The 20,788-nt window shown below is 38.6% G+C and overlaps 6 protein-coding genes across 7 annotated transcripts; 3 read left to right on the top strand and 3 right to left on the bottom strand.

Moving 5' to 3' along the window:
* Window positions 1-229: 229 nt before the first annotated feature.
* On the bottom strand, window positions 230-3,775 carry LOC115623481. Its single transcript, XM_030517850.1, has 6 exons — window positions 3,537-3,775; window positions 3,253-3,436; window positions 1,840-3,187; window positions 1,495-1,699; window positions 1,264-1,436; window positions 230-1,208 (listed from the first exon to the last, which is right to left on the bottom strand). Exons 1-6 carry the CDS (start codon window positions 3,658-3,660, stop codon window positions 312-314), a joined length of 2,931 nt encoding a protein of 976 aa, XP_030373710.1. The 5' UTR covers window positions 3,661-3,775; the 3' UTR covers window positions 230-311.
* A 317-nt stretch (window positions 3,776-4,092) lies between these two features.
* LOC115624010 (TBC1 domain family member 22B) lies at window positions 4,093-6,811 on the top strand. The gene is made up of 6 exons (XM_030518583.1): window positions 4,093-4,698; window positions 4,752-4,986; window positions 5,228-5,396; window positions 5,454-5,985; window positions 6,277-6,500; window positions 6,558-6,811. The coding sequence occupies exons 1-6, from the start codon at window positions 4,275-4,277 to the stop codon at window positions 6,690-6,692; spliced, it is 1,719 nt and encodes a 572-aa protein (XP_030374443.1). The 5' UTR covers window positions 4,093-4,274; the 3' UTR covers window positions 6,693-6,811.
* An 8-nt stretch (window positions 6,812-6,819) lies between these two features.
* On the bottom strand, window positions 6,820-9,588 carry LOC115624009 (exocyst complex component 6). The gene is made up of 3 exons (XM_030518582.1): window positions 9,441-9,588; window positions 8,283-9,379; window positions 6,820-8,228 (listed from the first exon to the last, which is right to left on the bottom strand). The coding sequence occupies exons 1-3, from the start codon at window positions 9,514-9,516 to the stop codon at window positions 7,122-7,124; spliced, it is 2,280 nt and encodes a 759-aa protein (XP_030374442.1). The 5' UTR covers window positions 9,517-9,588; the 3' UTR covers window positions 6,820-7,121.
* A 502-nt stretch (window positions 9,589-10,090) lies between these two features.
* On the top strand, window positions 10,091-12,364 carry LOC115624087 (major facilitator superfamily domain-containing protein 10). The gene is made up of 6 exons (XM_030518677.1): window positions 10,091-10,662; window positions 10,720-11,067; window positions 11,214-11,287; window positions 11,625-11,800; window positions 11,855-12,160; window positions 12,224-12,364. The coding sequence occupies exons 1-6, from the start codon at window positions 10,261-10,263 to the stop codon at window positions 12,313-12,315; spliced, it is 1,398 nt and encodes a 465-aa protein (XP_030374537.1). The 5' UTR covers window positions 10,091-10,260; the 3' UTR covers window positions 12,316-12,364.
* A 393-nt stretch (window positions 12,365-12,757) lies between these two features.
* Window positions 12,758-18,725, top strand: LOC115624423 (ras-related protein Rab-11A). Of its 2 annotated transcripts, XM_030519162.1 has the most exons (5): window positions 12,758-12,785; window positions 12,993-13,198; window positions 16,839-16,960; window positions 17,726-18,074; window positions 18,144-18,725. In XM_030519162.1, exons 2-5 carry the CDS (start codon window positions 13,159-13,161, stop codon window positions 18,275-18,277), a joined length of 645 nt encoding a protein of 214 aa, XP_030375022.1. In that variant the 5' UTR covers window positions 12,758-12,785; window positions 12,993-13,158; the 3' UTR covers window positions 18,278-18,725. The 2 variants fall into 2 exon arrangements, with proteins under 2 accessions (XP_030375022.1, XP_030375021.1); XM_030519161.1 differs by lacking the exon at window positions 12,758-12,785 and having other exon boundaries at window positions 12,842-13,198.
* Window positions 18,726-19,417: 692 nt separating this feature from the next.
* On the bottom strand, window positions 19,418-20,463 carry LOC115624422. The gene has a single exon (XM_030519159.1). It carries the CDS (start codon window positions 20,416-20,418, stop codon window positions 19,558-19,560), a length of 861 nt encoding a protein of 286 aa, XP_030375019.1. The 5' UTR covers window positions 20,419-20,463; the 3' UTR covers window positions 19,418-19,557.
* Between the last annotated feature and the right edge of the window lie 325 nt (window positions 20,464-20,788).

Here is a 20,788-nt window from a genome sequence, read left to right as displayed (position 1 = left end):
CGATATTTGTTATAACTATATCAAAACAAAGTATCGGCGATACTACACCAATGGAATTATCAGTTTAAATTTTATGAATTCCATTATAATACAATTTAAAGAGCTTATTTTATTAAAAAATGGTCTTAGGATAAATAATTGTATATAATAAATTTCCTGTTAAGACGTAAAACTGAATTAAAATAGATCGAAATGTCGGCAATTGGCGCGCAATACGAACCCAATCAAATTAAATTTTGTGTAGAAAAGTTTTTATTTCATAAAAACATAACTAGCTTACATAAACAGTTTAATTTTAACTAGGCCTTGAATCAATAACAATCAGATACCATATCATCATCACGTTTTATCGCATATAGTATGTCATCCAGCAGGGACGCAAAGTTCTCTTTACAATCAATCCACTCCTGCTGTTGCTTCACCATATTATCCAAATCTAATTTCTTAATTTCCTCCATGTAGTAACGCACTGGAATGGCAAACTGCTTATAGTAATACTCGTTGATATGTCGAGCTACCGTTGCATCATGACTATTTATTTGCATTTGCGACTCAAACGCCTTCTCCAGCAAATGCACATCCTGAACATTTAGTATGGACTCGATAACCTCATCCGCGTGATTGGGGTTCATGGTAGATTCGGTTGTATCAGTTGGAGTTTGAGCTGGACTGTCGAAACTAAAGTTGTAATCCATATTATCGCCGGATGGTGGCGTCAAGTTGTCAATATCGGCCAAAATAATGTCAATATCGTGTTGTTTTAACTTTTCATTCATTTGATTTATGCCACCCACTACAAGCTTCAGCACTTCCATTGAGTACTCCTCGTGCAGACACTTGAGCACAACTCCAAAGTAGCCGTATTGTTGCACTTCGGTAAACACTTTTGCAATTCTCAGCTTTATCTCCCGATCTGTCAACGTAACAATCTTTTTGTGCTCCTTCGAAAAGGTAACCGTTGGAAAAACGCCATCGATCATGCCTTGATTTTTTAATTGACGCTGAAATTCCATTGTCCAGAAATGCAATGCATTGATTTTCACCTCCCAATGATGATCGCCGACAACGCAATAGTTAAGGGTTGAGAAGAGCGTGTTTTTATACTTATGGGGTATTTTGCGATGATCATAGATTTGCGAAAGCGTTATTATGGCCTCGGAACGCACAATGTCCTCGTTCTCACGATAAAGCACAAAAAGAAGATGATCCTGGAAAATGTACAAATAGCAAATATTTCTTTCATTCGTGACTAGTGTTTTTTACCACTAAATCTAATTGGCTTAGTCCATTTTCCCACAGTGAATTTATCGGGACCATTTTGGTCAGGCACTTAAAAGCTGAAGCCCGCACATAAGGCTCAGCATCGTGTTTGGCCATTTCATAAACAATCGGAGGTATTTTGGCGTCGACTAGAAAACGCTGAAACGCAGGAAATTCTGCAAGTATCAAAAACCCGGTAAATAAATGGCTGTAGATTTTATATTTGTTACTTACTGATGCGAGAGATGCAGGCTATCGATGTGGTAAGTTCCAGAGTAGTATCACGTACCTCCCAGGTTGTATCATGCATACGCTTTATTATAATGGGTCCCAGGCAAACTAAAGCTGATCCCTGTAGATTATCAACTAAAAGTGCCATGTTTGGCGAAAGAAAGTGCTCTACGGCCAATTTAACCAACTTAAGGGCTTGCACGGTACACTAGAAAGAACAAATACATATTACTCTTCGGAAATTCTAAACGAAATGCCAATGAATAAGGAATGTGTATGCAAATATATATATATATATATACATATATAGAAAACAGTTCAATAGTTATACAATTTCAAGGAACTTACTCTCGCATCCATATTGCAATTCTCCAACAAGAAGGCTAGACAATTAACCAACCCAATGGTCTCAACAGACTCCTTCCAAGTGATTTTGAAACGTTCAATCAGTGTCTGCAGGCCAACCATTACAGAATGCAAGACCTTTGGGTCCTTGACAACTAGCTCTGTTCCACGCGGATAGATGTTGAAATAGTTGTTCGAATCATTGCTGCTGCTACTGCAGTTAAAACAGTCGTCTGCGTCCTTGGGATTGATACTCTCGCCCAAAGCCACAACCTCTTTTAACACATATAGTAAGGCTTGACACCCAATAACAGCCTGCTCGCGATCCAAAATGTGCTCCAACGAAAGTATACTGTGAATGCACTTGTGGGCCAGTTCGGGTGTGAATAGGCCAGGGGTTACGCCATCGGGCGTAAAAAGTGCGTCCCTCAGGCTGTAGCACAGGCGCAGGGTCTGCTCACAGGAGATCTCCAACAGTTTCATGATATATGTGTCGAAAAGCTCGCCCTTGGACTCATCTGCCATTTTCCTGGCATTTTTCATGGAGAAAAGCAACGGCAACATATGGAATAAAATCAGTTGATTTTCAAAGGCCACACGTTCATTCTCAATTATGATTTCTTTAGGGGCACGTGTGCCCAATTTTTTCCATAGCATGTGATTCAATTCGGCCATTTTAACAAAATTCATACCGTCGTTACGCTCAATGCAGAATTTCATCAGATTGAAGAAAGACAGACCGAATTCTGTAAACTGTTCGGGCGCCTCCGTGGACATAGGATTTAGGAGTTTCTCATGCACCAGATAAGCAAAATAATAACTACTTAACGTTGTCAATATCTTTTCGATGAAATAGGCATTATGCGTCATATGCATTAGCTTCCAAATTGTTATCTCTAGATCATGGTGGACCTTGAGCAATTGTATAAGATTCGTGCGTTCTTCGGACAACATCGTCTGCTGTAATATATATGTAAGCAGATCCAGTGTTGAAGATATTTTGTGCAGGAGCTCCGAGTCATCCACATGCACGTGTATCCTTTCATCTGTCACCTGATATAAATTCTCGTGAATGGGACGCAATACTTCGGCTAGAATTTCTAAAGTAACGACCTCATCGTTTAGCTTATCGCAGAACTTGAAGAGCATATCAAAGAGCAGCTGCCGTGCCTCCCGCACCACATATAAAGTGTGATCATTATTTGAGTATTGTATGAGCAATGTCCAGGCACGATCCATTCTAAGGAATGCCAGGCCCATGCTATATGTGCTCACAGATTTCATTACGCGTATTCCCCCAAGTTTTATTGATGGACTGAAGTTATGCTCGCTCTTTAGGATATGCACTACCCTGTAACATAGTCAGATTTGTATATTTTAATTAATTTCTTTAAATTTGATTTCAATCCAGCTCACCTATGCATTATTCTTAACTCACGCAGCCTGACGATCATCCATTCGTCAGATGCCAAGAAACTGCAGAGATTTAACATAAAAGATATCACCTTGGGATGGACTTTACTGAAGTCCTCGCTAACCAAACTGACGCATTTGTCCACCCATTCAATAGCAAAAGGCGCCTGCAGCACGAATCCATTTTCTACGCATCGGCAGAGCGGAAAAGAAAGGTGAATAGGATGTTTATTTGAAACAAACACGCTTTTTGTTTGCCGTCTTGCCTGTTGCGCCCGCACACTTACCCTTTGCCTGTAGGTGCGAGATAAGCTTCTCAAAGTAAACACAGTTAGTGGTTGAGAAGTTCTCGCGCAAATAAAGATCAAAAATTTGCTTTAAGCGGCTGATAATTTCCTCCTGCTTTTGCATCTTTTCCACAACCAGCACAGCCCATACGCATGTGTTCTACACCAGAATTGATCTGAGCATAGTAATGCTCACAAAAAATAATGAAATCCGCTTATCACGAATAAAATACAGAATGCATTTGTCCCTGCGCACATTGCCGAACACTGGCTATTTTGTCAAGCAAAAGAATGATGCAGAATGCAACATAGAGTTGCCAGTAACGCTAGAAAGTCTTAGGACTTTATAATTAGATATTCATGTTTGATCAGCAATCAATTTTAATTATTATGTTAATCGCAATAAATACACGACATAAATAAATATCGAAAAAACGTACATATGTACGTATTAAGAAATAAAGTTAGTTTGACTCATCGGCTTGAACGTGTTATCGTTTTCCTCATCAAGCATCGCCAGAGCTGTCTGTTAGTGTGCAGACCCCATCGTCTTGCCTCGAGCAGCAGCAGCCTTCGGATTGTTATTAAAAAACTGAAATTCAGCACTGCACTTGCAATTGTGTGAATAATGTAATTTTTTAACGTTATTAACACGCAATTTGGACAAATAACAAAGCCGTATCAGCAGAGGTAGAAATAGCAAGACTTTTTAAATTGTCAGCGGGTGTGTTGGGGACTATGGACAATGTAGAACGAGCTGCAGAAAAAACAACAGCAACAACACCAACAGCAATAACAGCAGCAACAACAATAACCCAAATAATCACATCGACACGCAGCTCTGAATCGCAACTATCTACCCCGGGCCCATTATTAAACAATTCGACGTTTTGGAAAAACAGCGGACGTGCCGTTCCTGGACGTCCCAGTCCGAAACGTGATTTGCAGGGCAAATCTGGAGTGGGAATTGCCGTAATTGTGCATGGTACAGAGACAGGGGCAGGAACAGGGACAGGTGCCAACATTGCGGGCAGCGTTGGTGGTGGTAACAATATGGTATCCACCTTTCGCGACTACCAACAATCAGTGAGCGATGCTTGGGATACGGGCGATGATGAATTCTGCATTTTAAACAACGCGGAAGCGGCCGCAGCCGGGGGCGGTATGTTGCTAACTTTACAAAAAGGACGAACTAATAATAAATATGCTTTCCAGATGCCGCACGCATTTCTCGTCAAGTGTCACAAACGGTTGCTCTAAATGTGATTGAAACGCATTCGCGTAACAATCAAAACTATGCCAATACGCAGAGCCCCATAGTGCCGGCAAATAGTGTTAATGGCAGTGCCGCAGATCTGACGCCCGGTAGTAGCAATAATAGTAGCAGCGGTACTGCAGAAGAGAATAAGGAAGAGTTACGCAAATCAGCGCACGATAGCAACGAGAACAGGTGGGCTATACCCTACACCCAACCGCGTTTTGTTTTGCTGCAATTGTGCAAAGCATTACAGCTGTGGTAATTTAAATACCTTAATAATATGCCCAATTTGAGACGCCTCAATTTCACGGCAGCTACGATAAGCATTTTAACTGCAGTCTTCAAGCTTAGCAGACACACTTTCGATGTCTGCACAAAGCTCACCCATTCGTCTACTTGACTCGCTTGACTCTGTACCATCCTATGCTTTCAGAGCACGACTGCGCAACTATCCTGGACGGCCGCAGCTGCAGAAGATTAGCTCCAATTCACAGGATGGCGAATATGAAACGAAAATTGAAAAATTCCAGCTGTTGCTCGATTCACCGCAATTGGATCTAGTAGCTCTAAAAAAGATTAGTTGGTCGGGCGTGCCGCGCAAGGTAAGATACCACAATCCACTGCTTCTATCAATGTCTAATATATTCATCGTTTATTAGATGCGCGCTGTAAGTTGGCGCCTGCTCTCGAAATATTTACCACCCTCGGGCGAACGTCGCAATGCTGTGCTAGAGAGTAAACGGCAAGGCTATCAGGATCTAAGGCACAACTATTTCAAGGTGGACAGTCAGGATGAGACGCAACAAGATACCTATCGTCAGATACATATCGATGTGCCACGCATGAATCCACAAATACCGCTCTTCCAACAGAAACTCGTCCAGGAAATGTTCGAACGTGTACTCTTCATTTGGGCCATACGTCATCCCGCCTCAGGCTATGTCCAGGGTATAAATGATTTGGTTACCCCATTCTTTATCGTTTTTCTGCAAGAGGCACTGACGCCAGACACCGATCTGGAAAAATATGATATGTCCACATTGTCGGAGGAGACGCGCAACGCCATCGAAGCTGATTCATTTTGGTGTCTATCGAAATTTTTAGATTGCATACAGGATAACTATATATTTGCACAGCTGGGAATTCAGGAGAAGGTAAATCAACTCAAGGATCTAATACAACGTATTGACGGTGAGTTTCAAATTCCATAACTTTTATAATAAAAATATTAATTATGTATATTATTTGTATTCGAGAGATAGCTTAAGTGTAAACTATCTAAATGAAACCAGAACTGTTGAAATGTTAAAATATTACAACGAATCTGGATCCGTAGAGAACTAGATTTCAAAAACAGTAAAAAGAAGGCTCATATATATAAAACTTTAAGCAAATAAGAGACTTATAATCATAATTATGAAGGTTGGAGCGGGGTAATTTGTAAATATAGTAATAAATTAATTAATTCAATTTCATCAACAGTAAATCTGCATCGTCATCTACAAACACATGGTGTCGATTATTTGCAATTCTCATTTCGTTGGATGAACAATTTGCTGACACGCGAACTGCCCTTACACTGCACCATTCGACTGTGGGACACCTATTTAGCTGAATCGGATGGATTTGCTTTATTCCATTTATATGTGTGTGCGGCCTTTTTGTTGCACTGGAAAGATCAGCTAATGCAACAGAATGATTTTCAGGTAGATATATAAATGCTCTCACTTTATTTCTTAATGGAAATATTTTTAAATTTGCAGGGTCTCATGTTGCTGCTACAGAATCTGCCAACCCATAATTGGTCCGATCGCCAAATTAATGTGCTGCTCGCTGAAGCGTTTCGCTTAAAGTTTACGTATGCGGACGCGCCGAAGCATCTGGAGACGAAGAGTTGACAAAAGCAACAACAACAATATATATACGTAACATAGAAATTAGTTTATTACACATTGCAAAATAACATACACATACATACTTTATATATATTATATATACAGTTTGTTATTTAAATGTACTTTTTTGTTTGTGAGTTTTCTTCAGTTTTTACTGCTGCGCTTTCCTTGTATATAAAATTTGAAATTCAACATCTATATATACTTAAAAAAAATTAAAATTCGTATTAGCGGCTGCTGCATGCGAATATTAGAGAAACTTTGTCTTTTATAAAAACAAATCGAAAATCAAAACAAAACGCAATAGTAATAATAAATTTAGACATTTTTTTCCCGTACAAGTGGGGAACTCAAATTAGCATAAATAAAATGAAATAAAAAACTACTTGCGTACGAGTACATAAATAAGTAGAATGTATTTGTATGTGGAATCTAACTCTGGCGATCAGCGAGATGCTTGAGTTGCTTCAGCACCGTTTCCAACAGTTTCTTTTTATCATTTTTGCGCACCAGCGAGAAAATTGGCTTCTTATCTGCCTCACGTATTTTCTCCAATATAACAATAATGGACTGCGGTTGAACCAAGTGATAGCGATTATCCTGCTTGCCGTAGTCATGCAAATAGGTGCTCCATTCTTCGAGTATTAGGAGATCTAGCAATTGGCGATTACGTAGAAAATATTTAGTAAGTTCGCCTTCACGCAAACCAGGTACGGGTTCAGAGGCGGCAAAGAATTCACACTGCATCAGATCCAGATTGATTTGGGTAAGGGCACCCGTAGAGATTTGTTTAACTTCCTCATCATACAATATGGAGTAGATTTTATCGGCAATGTGCTCGCAAGTACGTCGACAACCAGCTTGGGCGATGTGCGTCAGCTTGTGGGAGAAGCTATCGAAGGTGCTCTTCAAATATGAAATCATGTCCGTTATAAAGGCCGAAGCTATGCCCGGCGGCTCGACCAGCAACCAATCATAGGCGGACAGCTCGAAGAACTCATCGACTTTCGAGCAAATTCGCACAGCCACTTGCTTCTCGGCATCCTGACGCGCCACATGGAACATGGCCGAAGGCGTCTGTGAAATACTGCGTTCCGTATTGGTCATATGACACACAAACTCATCCAGAAAGGGACCCGCCTTATCCAAATACTGCGTGTCGACTATAATTTGTATCAGTTGGGTGAGTGTAATACTTGGCTGACGGAATACCACTGAAAGACAACCGCTGAAGCTCCTTGTGAGCAATAAATTGGCCGCTTTCCGTACCATGGCAGCCACTTCATTGGGCGACAACGTCAACTCCTCAGCAAACTTCATGCACGCATACATAAACTCCTTGGCCTGATGATAAACTTCGGGCACCATTCGTGAGAAGGGGAACTTTTTTGGAAACGGCGCGTTCTCCAGCTGCTCGGAGTGAAATGGAAAACGTTCTATAATTGATTCGTATTCTTCCGTGTTTTCCACAATCATCGGCAAAAACTGTTCCTTGTCCAGTATGTCGCGAAAAACATGCACCCAACGTTGCAGCAGCACCTAAGTAACAATAGTTAGTTTGACTTTTAAACTAATTATTATAATTCAACTCACCTCATTATAATGATCCCGCATATTGTGCAACAACTCCCAAAGTATGTTGACTGTGTAGCCGTAGCATTTGAAAGTGTTTATGGAGAGCATAATCAGATTCTTGATGCGCAGCAGAATATTGGGATCTGTGCAAGAGGAAGAACTCATGCTAATCTCGTTGACAAATTTGGTCAACGAAGTAGACCACAGATCCTCCAGATAGGTGCTGGTAACCACATCACCAGCTGTGTTTTTTACATGATCCTCGACCACAAAGAAGCCCACAATGGCACATATATAGGTCTTATAAGCCTCCAGATTATCATGCATATTGGGCGGTGGTTGCAACACCAGTTTGGCCTGATCCCTACGCTGCTGCCGATAATCCTTCTCAAAGTATTCGCGCTGTCCCAACACCATGTAGATGTGCAGACAGCGATAAATTGGTGAGAAATCAATCAAATCCTGGGCGCTCACATTACCGCCATCATCGTCTCCACCTCCACTACCATTCGATGCCTGCTGCTTATGCTCCTCTATAATTGCATTTATGTCGCGCTTCTGTAGCTGCTTTATATGCTTAATGGCCACCTCGCCAATGCGTGGCGAAAATTTTCGTATGTTTTCGAGAAATTCACGAAAATCGGACTCGGCCGAACGTCTGATATTCTCCTTGATAACCGGAATGGCCTGGCGCATTTGTGTGGCAAAGCGATAGTTCTGCAAATGTGCCAAATGCTCCGTCTCCAGCGTCTCAAGTGTTCGTAGGGATTGATAATATTGTTTGTTGCTCGTTTGTTGCGTGAACTTCAGATAGCACTCCAGTGCGGGTAGGCAAGATTTGAGCGCCTCAATGGCGCTGGCCAAATTGGATTCTATCTGCCGTGCCCGCACCAATTCATTGCCTTGTTGAATAAGGGAGGCGCTCATCTGGTGCAGGGATGTGTCCAAGGAGTGTATTTCATCGTGCAACTGCTTAGCTTGTGTGCGCACCTGCAACAGCTCCTGTATGGACTCTATGAATCCCTGATAGTACAGATTACATATGCGCTCAATTTCCTTATCATGACTGCGTATGCGCTGATCCAATTGTTCACTAATAGCTTTGCTATTGTTACCTGCAAATAAATGAGGGCGTTATATTTACAATTTCTGTTGACGTTTAAAATGTTAGATTACCCTCTAGTATGGAACGAAATGTGGGCCCCCAATAATCGTCGACGGCCTCTATATCCTGCACAGTCACTTTGGACATCCTGTTTGACTTTTGTTTGTACAGCAAGTTTCGTTCTTTATTGCACTTTTCAATTTATCAGAAATTGTTTTTTGCATACAACTGTAGTAGTGCTGGAAAGTAACTGCAGCTTCAGACCGCAATAACAGCTGTTTATTGCTCAGTAGAGTTGAAAAACGATCGATGTTTGCGACCATCGTTATTATTCGCAATATGCTAATTTATTCTATGAGATCAAATATATAAATAAAATTTTTATTATTGACAATAGTAGTTGAATAATGTAGGACATACGGTTAGAACATATCTGTCCAGCCCTTCTAAATCCACAATACAATGGTTTTCTTGTTTATCTGTTATTAACATATCCATTAAAATGAATATTTTCGATAATTTAGACGGCTCTCATTCATATGGAGTATACTTTAGTTGTGCAATGGAATCAACTAATTTCTTATTTTTGCTTTTATTGAATGGGCAAAAAACATCGATAGTGGCGTAAATTTAAACACAACAACGATACTATCGGTGGTTTATCAAGTGTGTGGGCACTGCAAACGTATACTCCGCCTTTTACTTGATTACCCGCCAGCTGTTTTGCGTTCAACTTTCACTTCAAAGATTTTTTGTTGGGGCCAAGTGGTTGTTGTGGCCGAGTAGTTACTTCAGTCATAAGCACAGACAGTAATGTTTACAGTGTCTTCAATGCGGATGAATAAGAAAAGCTTGTACACGCACGCAAATTAAAGAGTCAACAATCACAAGATGTCCAGCATAAGGAATCTCTCAAAACCGGATGTGGACAACAACAATAGCGACTCACAGACAAAACAACAAAATGCTGAATCAAAAGAGAAAAGTGATCCCATGATCTATATAATATTTGCATCGTTACTCTTTGATTTGTTGGCCTTTACAATTATATTACCGCTGTTGCCCTCTCTCTTGGAACATTATCGGACCAATGATAGTTCCGGCTTGTATGCTATACTTACGGACCGTGTACGCTGGTTCCAAGAGCTGGTCGGCGCTCCAGAGCGTTATACATCGGTACTTTTTGGTGGATTCCTGGGCTCCATGTTTAGTTTTTTACAATTCCTGGCCAGCCCCATTGTGGGCGGTTTGTCGGATTATTATGGACGTAAGCCTTTGCTTTTGATTTGCGCAGTAAGTTTGCCAACATAAATATAACTAAGCAGATTAATTGAAGTTTTCAATTTCTAGTCGGGTATATCGCTTTCATATTTGCTTTGGGCCTGCTCCAGCAACTTCGCACTATTTGTGTTGGCCCGCTTTGTGGGCGGAATTAGCAAAGGAAATATTTCTTTATGCATGTCTGTCATTACGGATGTCTCCAGCGTACGTACTCGCGGACGCGGTATGGCGTTGGTGGGCGTGGCCTTCTCGCTGGGATTCATTGTGGGTCCCATGATTGGTGCCATGTTTGCAATATTCTCGAATAAAACAGCAAGCGGGGGCGCTTGGTTCGTCCTTCCCTCACTGCTAGCCCTGGCTCTGTCACTGGGAGATCTGCTGATCCTGGCATTTTGTTTGCGTGAAACTTTGCCCAAGGTAGCTATCATTATGAGAAAAACATGCCCAAATAGTCTTGATCGAATGCGGTTTTGGATGCATCTTTAACAATGATTCGATTTTCGTTAATATTTGTAGATATACATATATAATACAAATAATGCTTTTATTTATTTAATTCATAGGAAAAACGTGTACGAGAAATCTCCTCCGCCATGTCTTATGCTCTGCAATTGCTTAACATCTCTTCCATATTCAGGTTAGTTGTAATTTAATTAGGGCTCCGTCTCAGTCGTGTGAGTTATGCACATTTCTGTAACAATTGCCGCTCTTTGTTGTTGCGCGTTTATTAATTACGCCGACCTTACTTGACGGGTTCTCTGATTTTGTCGCTATCTAGCCGGTATTTATTGTTTGTATTAATGAGCACGTTTTTAGTTGCTGTGTTGGGTTTTTTTTTATCACAAAGACCTTGGCATGCTAAAATAGACTTTAGTTAAAATATTTTGCATGTATTTTAAAGTTAATTTATGCATCTTAACTATTTATATAATTGAGCCCACTTTCATATCTTTTAATGTTTTTTCTATTTGTAGATTTTCTGCTATCAAAAAAGTGCCTAAAAAAGATATCGAAGCGCTGCGCGCTATTGGACTGATCTACTTTTTATATCTATTTCTATACTCAGGCCTAGAATTTACGGTAACATTTCTGATGTATCATAAATTTGGATACACATCCATGGACCAAGCCAAAATGTTCTTAACCACAGGTAAATTTCTTTCATTGCCTATATAACTATATACTTTATTTCCTATTTTTTTAGGGCTTATTATGACGCTACTACAAGGATCTGTGGTGCGTCGTCTACCAGAGTCCAAGATTAAGCGCTATGCCATCTTTAATCTTTACCTAATTGTACCTGCATTTATATTAGTTGGACTGGCAGAAAGCAGCCGGTTGCTGTACGCGGGCATGATTCTTTTTGCCATTTCCACAGCTTTTGTCGTCACTTGTTTAACCACTTTGGTATCAAAATATGGAAACGATGATCAAAAGGGCTCAGTATTAGGCATTTTTCGTTCGCTGGGTGCTTTAGCACGTGCTCTGGGCCCCGTTGTGGGTTCCATAGGTGATTATACTTTTGGTAAAGCTGACTTAAGAGTATACATTTATAAACATTACTATATTTCAGCTTTTTGGTGCGTGGGATCAAAAATTACTTACATAGCAGGCGGAATTTTGCTTATATATCCAGCAGTTGCATTGCAACGCGCTCATATTTAAATTATATTTAACATAAGAACAAAGATATATGAAATTATTTTTACACATATTTGTGTGAATCCAGAAATTTATTTATTTTAAGCATTTTAGAAATGCTCGCTAGTATTAATACGCACTTAAACCTATTATGTTTTATACAGAGAGTATTGTACATTAAAGTATTTTTATGATATTTTTGTACCTTGATTGTGGGTTGTTATGATTTTTAGTTTTCTTGTCGAGGCCTCTTCAATGTAAGTAGAAATAACAAAGTTTTAAAATTTAAATTGAATGGGCGAGATTATATTATCGATATCAACAGAACAGTGCGATATGTTTTATCGTCTAATTAATTGTTCCACTTGAAGTTGGCTGCGACTATTTAGTGCAGTGCTGCCCATTTCGATGTTTCAAGGTATTTCTTTGATGCTCATACTCGATATTTAACTAGTATCGACGCAGTGCTGCCATTTTTGAATGGGAGTGACTAAGTGAGTGTGTCGTCGTCGCGTAAAAGAAAATTATAAATAAATACCTTTTAAGCCACAAATATTTGCAAATTTGCATAGTATTAGTTGCTGCACAAACGCCGCCGACGGCAGAGCACGAATTTATAGTTGTAATACGCCAACTAATAGCCAATTTTATATAATTTTTCTTTTCTTTATATTGTCACGTTACAACAACAAAAAACACAGTGCAAAAAGTGTGAGCAAAATACACGAAATCCCAAATTAAATAGCAAACGGCGGTGCACAAGGATTATTGGATTTTAACACACGGAAATCAACGTCCCGCAAAGGAGCAACAGCAAAATATAATCACACAAGAAGAAAGATAAGAAACACTTAAAACACAACAAAAATGGGTGCAAGGGAAGACGAGTACGATTATCTCTTCAAAGGTAATTATAAACATGATGGTTATGCTCACTCATGCCTCTTGCATTGTCTGCTCTGCTGTGTGTTAAATTTATAATTACAAGCCGGTGGCTGTGCCTGGAAATGGAAATTAAATGCATCTAGGGGGGAGTGCAAATGCCCGCAGTGATTTTGATGATTTCTCCGGCTCATTGGCTTGATGACGCAGTAATAGTTCAATGGCTCTAATTGAAACTAATTGAAATATAAAAAGTGCAGCGGTGTCCCGAAAAAGAAAAATTTCAATAAGTACGCCCCCTATATGGTGAATGTTGTTCTTGTATTTGCTCAGACAACTACATGTGTGTGCGTGTCTAAGCCCTTTGCTTTGTCGCGCTGTCCACCGCCGTGCCCCTCACTCATTCCTGCTTCACCTCCTCCTTATGCGTTACTGCACGCGTAACTACTCTCCGTTAACTGTGTTTTGTCATTGCGTTCCCGTTCTTCTCTTTCTGTCACTACCACTGTCAGTAGTCAGCGTGACACGTTGCATAAAATCGTAAAAATAATCGTGATAAAGTACACACTATTTTCATACATGTTAGTATACATATGTATGTATATGTGAGTAGTAAAGGCGAAGCGACTAATTTTGAAGCCGAGCGAGTGTTTCACACAACACAAACATCTTTTACTTTGATTAGATTTTTAGTTATTAAAATGAGGAAGTGGTGTGCGTATGTGCACTGGCGTAACGAAGGGGTACACGAGCAGGTGCCCCCATAGAAACCGGGCAAAACAAATATTATTTGTAGACTATGAAATTACAAAAAAAATTGTAAACACGACTTTTCCGAATTCCGACAAAAAAATAATTGATTTCAAAAGGAAATAATTATCAGTTATAATTAATCACTATTTATTACTTCACTTCAGATCTAAAATGTTTGCGATGAAGAAATCAACAAGCATTATTTATTAAACCATATTCACCAATTAGTGAACATTTGAACTATCAATAACAATAGCTATATTAAACGTAGAGTCATACCTAAAGAACTATTACATCTCGCCGCATTCAACGCAAACTAACATACATACATACATGAATATAATATGTTATATAATAATGCTAGCAAACAACATCTTTAACCCCTCTAAATGAGATCATGGCTACGCCTATGCGTATGTGTGAGAAGAGAGTTGGCGTGTGTGTATGTGTGTGTGCTAATGTGTATATTGTTGCTATTGGCAGCAGCTACAAGGCAAAAAAGCATATTAATTTGTGACTGCTGGCTATATTGAATTTTCACAATTTCTTTTGCATATGTTCAGTCTTTCAGTCATTTTGTGTCTATTGTTTTGTGTTATTTCTACCCACACTACTGCTTAATGGCAACTCCATTTTAGTTGTTGTTGTTGCTGGAACTTTGTATAAAGCTGCGCTCAGCGGAAGCTACAAACACAACAAACACACATTTTAACATACAGACATAAATACATAGTTGCTTGCACAGTGTACTGAAATCCATTTGCATCTTCTGACTCGGATCCAATGACAAATGCAGTCCCACAGCATGCGGGCATGGAGCTGGAATTTATTGTTATTACCGCCAGCATATACATCCCACTTCTAAGTATTTGCACATATTCACTCTTAGCTTTATATTGTATGTACACATGTATGTACAAAGCCTTGAGCTCAAGCTCTATATATTTTGTGCTATTTGGGGTCACAATTCTCGGCTCTTTCTTTGTTCTCTTATTTGCATACAAGCATTTTGTAGAAATTGCGCGTTATAAGTGTAAGTTTTGTATGTATGTTTGACTTCTAAGAGTGCTCCAGAGTGTGCATGCTAGAATTTCCGTTAGCAATCAACATTAGTAATCAAAATCTGTTGGAAAGGCTAGTACTTAGGCTAAGCTCAGCGTTGAAAACGATAGCAAAGATACATATGTATGTATGTACTATACATAGGTTGTTTTTTCGCTTTTGTTAATGATCCCATTTGCTTTAACACCTAAAACATTCGTCATAAACCACTAAATACCGATATGTGTAGTTATGTGTATATAATTATCGCCCCTAAGTACGACACGATGAATCATATGAAAGCAACAAATTCCAGCAGGGCATCAAACTTTTCGATAAGGGCAACCTAATCATATTCCATTTCCAGGCCATGTGCCCGATATCTGCTTGACAACTCAATAGCCACTGAGCTGTTGTTATTATAATTCCAATATCTGCTAAAAAAAAAAGGGGTATAAAATAAAATATATTGATTTTTACTATTAGATTAGGCCGTTGAAGCTTAATGGGACTTAAAAAGGCGTTAAAAATGTCTGTAATTAACCAATTGTATTTTATATAATATACATTAAATTAATTTTGTATTATTTCAAAGAAAACTAGTTATTAAATTTCATTGTTTTCAAATCGTGCAATGAATACAACAAATTAGTAGCGCCATGAGTCACTTTTTTCGAGTTCAAACGAATCTACAACATTCTTCCAAAATGAAGAAATCGTCTTCTGAATGCGAATGCTGATAACTACGCCCGACCATTGCCCGGTCGTGTATTTTTTTCAGCTCGCAACCGCGAGAGAACAAAAGAAACAAAAAAGAGCGTAGAGAGCAGTCCAAATATTGTCGTATGGCCGGTAAATAAATATAGAAAGGTGTCAAAAGCAGAAACAGACATTTAGTTGACTTTTTTCACTGATGTTCTATAGGGTTAGCAAAAATTATATGTTAAGACATTTTTTTTGATAAGAAAAAAGCTAAAATGAATGTTAGATCTCTGAAGCAAAGTGAATACCGGATTTAATTCGAATATGTGAAGGTTTGAAGCGCACTTTTTATTTATTTATGCAATTTTTATTCTGTATATGTATGTAAATATATTTTTTTGTACAAGATTAACGTCATACTAGTACTACTTAAAACTTAATTTACCTCAAATTTGGATTATATACATAAACAATATAAAATTAGTTTTTCCTAACTTCTAATTGTATCTTTTATCATTTCTAAAACTATATAAACAAGACGAAAAACGTATCCCGCGTGAACATTTTAAAAATGGTTTTAGGCCTCATTATTTATACAATTTGGTCCCTATTTCCCGTATTTTTCCGTAAACAATGCAAATTGAATACAGTTGGCATTACTTTATTATGCATGTAGAAGGAATAAAAAATCTCGCCTTAGAGTCTCAGGAATGTTTAGAAGTCTGGCTCCTATTGGGTTTTGACTACTAAATCGATTTTGCAAACCTAATTTAAAGAATTTTGAGGTATGAAGAGGGCTGTTATTCTCTTTCACTTATTTCTGAGTTCGTTTATCTGAATTTAGCTTGGATATATGAATGTTGTCTTTGCCATAAATTCAATTCCCTGTAGCTTACAAATTTTATGCATTGGCTGACCTTCAAGCACACCATCGCCATCAGCAAGCCGGCCACCCGCCTAATACCAACAACTAGACCATAAAATACAAGAAATACAAGACACGAAAGGCCATTACATTATGCAACTGCTGGTGCTGCTGTTGCCTCAGAAAAGGATATACATATACTATAAATGCTTATTATAAGACTAGAGTGGGGTGGGCAGGCATTCGCGCTAAATGTTTACTGCGTTTAATAACTATTTACTAAACTCCTCAAATCCTTTTGCAGTTGTCCTTATCGGTGATTCTGGTGTTGGCAAAAGTAATTTACTTTCACGATTCACGCGCAATGAATTCAATTTGGAGTCCAAGTCAACAATTGGCGTTGAGTTCGCAACGCGCAGCATAGAGGTGAGTAATGTGAAAATAAATCCACTAGTGGGTGTAACCGCATGAACAGACATAAATACATATGTACATAAATAGTTACATATGTATGTATGTCTGTGTAGGTCTGTCGTGTGCTAGAGATGTATGCGTGTCAAAAGATGTCGTTATTCCAGTAAACTTTCTAAAAGTACGCCGTGGATTACGCCTCGAATGTATACACCTAATTCTGTATTTATACGGTCTTTTTTTACACGATTTTGATAGAATACGGTTTAAAAATTGCATATATTTTTCTTTAGAGATAAGAAACCAATGACCTCTTTTTGCATATGATCAATGTCTTTTTTTACACGGCTGTTTCTGGAACCAATCTATCGTGTAAAAACAGAATTAGGTATATTGTTATAATATTTAGATATCAGTAGTTCTGTCTGTCTGCGCTTTTAGTTGTTTTGAGTTTCCTACTAAAATACAGAAAGTAAAATATATTTTATATATTGGCACTGATCAAGTAATATATAATTTGTCAGCTTTCTTCTTGCTCTCTAGTTCAAAGTATACTTTGCGAACCCACGTCGAACGCACATCTTTAGCTCGTTGTTTTTTTTCGGGGGGTCAACAACGTTGAAGCTTCTTTCGTTTATTGATTTTTTTTTAACGCGAAACTGCAAGCGTCCTCGTCTTGTACGCCCTCCTAACAAGAAAAATGTTGGCATCAAATTTGTTCACGGGGTCAAGGTGCTCAGTTCTGAATAACGAGGCTTACTGGAACGCTTCCATTTTCAGGTCGATGGCAAAACAATTAAAGCGCAAATATGGGATACGGCCGGCCAGGAGCGCTATCGGGCAATTACGTCTGCATATTATCGCGGAGCTGTTGGTGCTCTGCTCGTTTACGACATTGCCAAGCATCTAACGTACGAGAATGTGGAGAGATGGCTGCGGGAGCTGCGCGATCATGCTGATCAGAATATTGTCATTATGCTGGTTGGAAATAAGTCCGATTTGCGACACTTGCGTTCAGTGCCGACGGAGGAGGCAAAACTGTTTGCAGAACGCAATGGCTTGAGTTTCATAGAAACATCAGCCCTGGACTCGACGAACGTTGAAACTGCATTCCAAAATATACTCACAGGTTAGCAGAAATTATTCTCAATAAAGAACGAGAAATATTTCTATATCTATATTTATATCTATTATGCAGAGATCTATCGCATTGTGTCGCAGAAACAAATACGAGATCCACCGGAAGGTGATGTTATTCGTCCATCGAATGTGGAACCAATTGATGTAAAGCCGACTGTCACAGGTGATGTTCGTAAGCAATGCTGTCAGTGACCGCCTCAAGCAGCTGCATCCCCCCGCAACAAAAACAACAACAGCCAGAACAGCAACATTAACAACAATTGCAATTACAACAGCATAAGATGTTATTTTTTAAACAACAATCAGTTTGTCATATATGCATAAATCAAGAAAATAACGGAAGCAACCACAACATCCGTATATTGAGTTAACTACAGTTTAAACTGAATTTTATATTTCAAAAGCAGGTTACAGGCATATTTATCGCATTAATGTGTAAATTGCAATCGCGTCATGCCTGCAAAACTAAACACTCCACTTTCGGTTTAAACTGCAGCTTTAACTAAAATATACATATATATATTTAATGAAATATACATATATGCTAATATTAAAACTATTAATATTATTAATTTTCGCAACCTAAATAGTTGTATGTAATTCCCAAAAAAGCAAAACAAAAAAGAAGCTGAAAATCTGATTGTAGTCGCGTTAATTTCCAAGCAATTAGTTATAGAATATTTCGCGTATCACAGCCACACAATCTAGTAACAGATTTAATTATTATTTACCCCTTCCATGCCTCGTGACTATCCTTTCAGATGTCCTCAGATATGTTGGCTGCTTTCTAATAAAACATTCTGCATTAGATTTCTGTATAATTCAATTTCAAATTACATATAATTTGAAAATCAATATCTATATATATTGGTATATATACATATATATATATATATATATGTATGTAAAAGAAGGTATAATACATTTTTTACGTTTACAATTTCTATAAAATAAAATGAAAATTAAACAAAACGGATCTTACATTTGCAAAGAAATGTTTTATCGTAAAACAGGCATACATTTAAAATGCATTCAAAAACAAACGACAACTGCAAAACATTAAGAACAACAATATTTGTGTTTGCTATGTTAAGTGTGATTAAATAAATATAATTTAAATAAAACATATGCATAATAATATTATTTGATTTCATAAAACAATTGGGGGCTCACGTAAATAATACTTCCTTGTTTACACTTTTCAGCACTGTCAAGGAACTTTCTTAAACAGGTGGCAATCTAAATAGAACGTTGCGGGACAATAGTTAATTATTTTAAAATATGAATAAACCATCAATACCCCAAATCAATAAAGATGAAAGCACGATGCAGTTGCTTTAATCTATGCTAGATTTAATGAAGATTTCAGAGTTCGTCACCCTATTGATACATTAGTATACATATATTTAATCGGTGACTAAGTGATAAATTTAAGCTATTTTATTAAATACAATATGGATTTCTGACTGATTTTAACTAAACATGCGCTGCACAACTGACTTGTAGTGTGCATCGCTATTCTTCCAGCTAGTGGCAATGTTGTCACGCAATTTGCAGAATTCTCGTTTCTCCTCGTAGTTGGGCACACGTTCAATGGTGCGCTGCGCCTTCTCGAACTCCTTGAGATGATAAAAGGCAACGGCGCGTCGATATACACTTTTCTCGCTGGGATTCTCCAAAGTGTCCACAAAATCTGTATGATAGATAACATGCTCGTAGCGCTTCTCCTGCAGAAGACATGCCGCCAGATTGGTTTGTATTTGTACAAACAAGGCCTCTACTTCGCTTCCATCAATGCCATTTGATGCTTTGGTAAGTTTGTCAAACGGTTTGTAGGTAATTAGCAACTTGGCCGCCTGTATAAAGTAATCAAAGGCGAATTTTGGATAGTCCTTGAACATAGCCACCCCATTCGTTTTATAGCGCAGCGCCAGATCGTATATTTCAGCAGCAGTAAGCTTCTCCACCTGCTGATTGCTTGTGATTCGCTCCAGCTTCAGTTGAAACTCGATAATATCACCGGTCTTGGTTTCTATGCTGCACGTTGACGTCTCGCCTAATAAAAATTGTTGCAGCAGCAGCTCCAAATAAAAGTCAATGGGCGTTGTTGCGTTGCCCATTGTCAGGCTATGTAGTTGTTGAGCTCCATCTCCACTAACGGCCAGATATTTGCTTGGACGCGCACCCAAATTTAAGGGAGCTTTTTTCACGCTGAATTCCACGCTGCTCACCGGTAGCGGTTTGTCGAGACTGCTAAACTGTAGAGTCATTACTTTCTTAGACAGCCCCTTTGTCTTGTCCTGCCACACATTTCCAATGTACCATTCCATCATAATTTTAATTTTTAATAAACGCTGGAGCCCGGCCTACGCATTTGCAGCTGACGAGAGTGAACTGAGAACGAGTTGGCAGCTCTATTACCAGACTTCTTGTTCGTAATTCCTGTTCTTTTCAACACTGTTAATTCAAAATGAATACAATTGACAATTGTTTAATAATAGCATTTATTCACAATTCATTATATCTATATGTTTCCTATGCTAATCCAAATTGTGGCAGCTCTTTTAATATGTATTCAACAGGCTGCATTCGCATGAAACAAGGTTATTCGCACTTATATACGTTGGAAGTTTAAATACTCATACATTTGTGGTTGCTTACACAATTTGGGTTCCACTTAATTTGTATATAACTGAGCTTAAC

This window comes from Scaptodrosophila lebanonensis, unplaced genomic scaffold, assembly GCF_003285725.1.
Source record: "Scaptodrosophila lebanonensis strain 11010-0011.00,11010-0021.00 unplaced genomic scaffold, SlebRS2 tig00000053-arrow-pilon, whole genome shotgun sequence".
NCBI lineage: Eukaryota > Metazoa > Arthropoda > Insecta > Diptera > Drosophilidae > Scaptodrosophila > Scaptodrosophila lebanonensis.
This window is presented reverse-complemented; position numbering and strand designations above follow the sequence as displayed.

What these genes read in the sequence shown, in the direction of transcription:
- LOC115623481 (XM_030517850.1), bottom strand. Translation starts at nt 3,660, where the DNA reads ATGCAAAAGCAGGAGGAAATTATCAGCCGCTTAAAGCAAATTTTTGAT. An exon ending in ATTGCAATATGGATGCGAGA is followed by an intron (nt 1,700 to 1,839) that starts GTAAGTTCCTTG and finishes TGTTCTTTCTAG; the next exon opens with TGTACCGTGCAAGCCCTTAA. An exon ending in TAAGCCAATTAGATTTAGTG is followed by an intron (nt 1,209 to 1,263) that starts GTAAAAAACACT and finishes TACATTTTCCAG; the next exon opens with GATCATCTTCTTTTTGTGCT.
- LOC115624010 (XM_030518583.1), top strand. Translation starts at nt 4,275, where the DNA reads ATGGACAATGTAGAACGAGCTGCAGAAAAAACAACAGCAACAACACCA. An exon ending in AGCGGCCGCAGCCGGGGGCG is followed by an intron (nt 4,699 to 4,751) that starts GTATGTTGCTAA and finishes TATGCTTTCCAG; the next exon opens with ATGCCGCACGCATTTCTCGT. An exon ending in CACGATAGCAACGAGAACAG is followed by an intron (nt 4,987 to 5,227) that starts GTGGGCTATACC and finishes CTATGCTTTCAG; the next exon opens with AGCACGACTGCGCAACTATC.
- LOC115624009 (XM_030518582.1), bottom strand. Translation starts at nt 9,516, where the DNA reads ATGTCCAAAGTGACTGTGCAGGATATAGAGGCCGTCGACGATTATTGG. An exon ending in ATTTCGTTCCATACTAGAGG is followed by an intron (nt 9,380 to 9,440) that starts GTAATCTAACAT and finishes ATTTATTTGCAG; the next exon opens with GTAACAATAGCAAAGCTATT. An exon ending in TGCGGGATCATTATAATGAG is followed by an intron (nt 8,229 to 8,282) that starts GTGAGTTGAATT and finishes ATTGTTACTTAG; the next exon opens with GTGCTGCTGCAACGTTGGGT.
- LOC115624087 (XM_030518677.1), top strand. Translation starts at nt 10,261, where the DNA reads ATGTCCAGCATAAGGAATCTCTCAAAACCGGATGTGGACAACAACAAT. An exon ending in TGCGTGAAACTTTGCCCAAG is followed by an intron (nt 11,068 to 11,213) that starts GTAGCTATCATT and finishes TTTAATTCATAG; the next exon opens with GAAAAACGTGTACGAGAAAT. An exon ending in CAAAATGTTCTTAACCACAG is followed by an intron (nt 11,801 to 11,854) that starts GTAAATTTCTTT and finishes CTATTTTTTTAG; the next exon opens with GGCTTATTATGACGCTACTA.
- LOC115624423 (XM_030519162.1), top strand. Translation starts at nt 13,159, where the DNA reads ATGGGTGCAAGGGAAGACGAGTACGATTATCTCTTCAAAG. An exon ending in GTACGATTATCTCTTCAAAG is followed by an intron (nt 13,199 to 16,838) that starts GTAATTATAAAC and finishes ATCCTTTTGCAG; the next exon opens with TTGTCCTTATCGGTGATTCT. An exon ending in ATTCCAAAATATACTCACAG is followed by an intron (nt 18,075 to 18,143) that starts GTTAGCAGAAAT and finishes TCTATTATGCAG; the next exon opens with AGATCTATCGCATTGTGTCG.
- LOC115624422 (XM_030519159.1), bottom strand. Translation starts at nt 20,418, where the DNA reads ATGATGGAATGGTACATTGGAAATGTGTGGCAGGACAAGACAAAGGGG.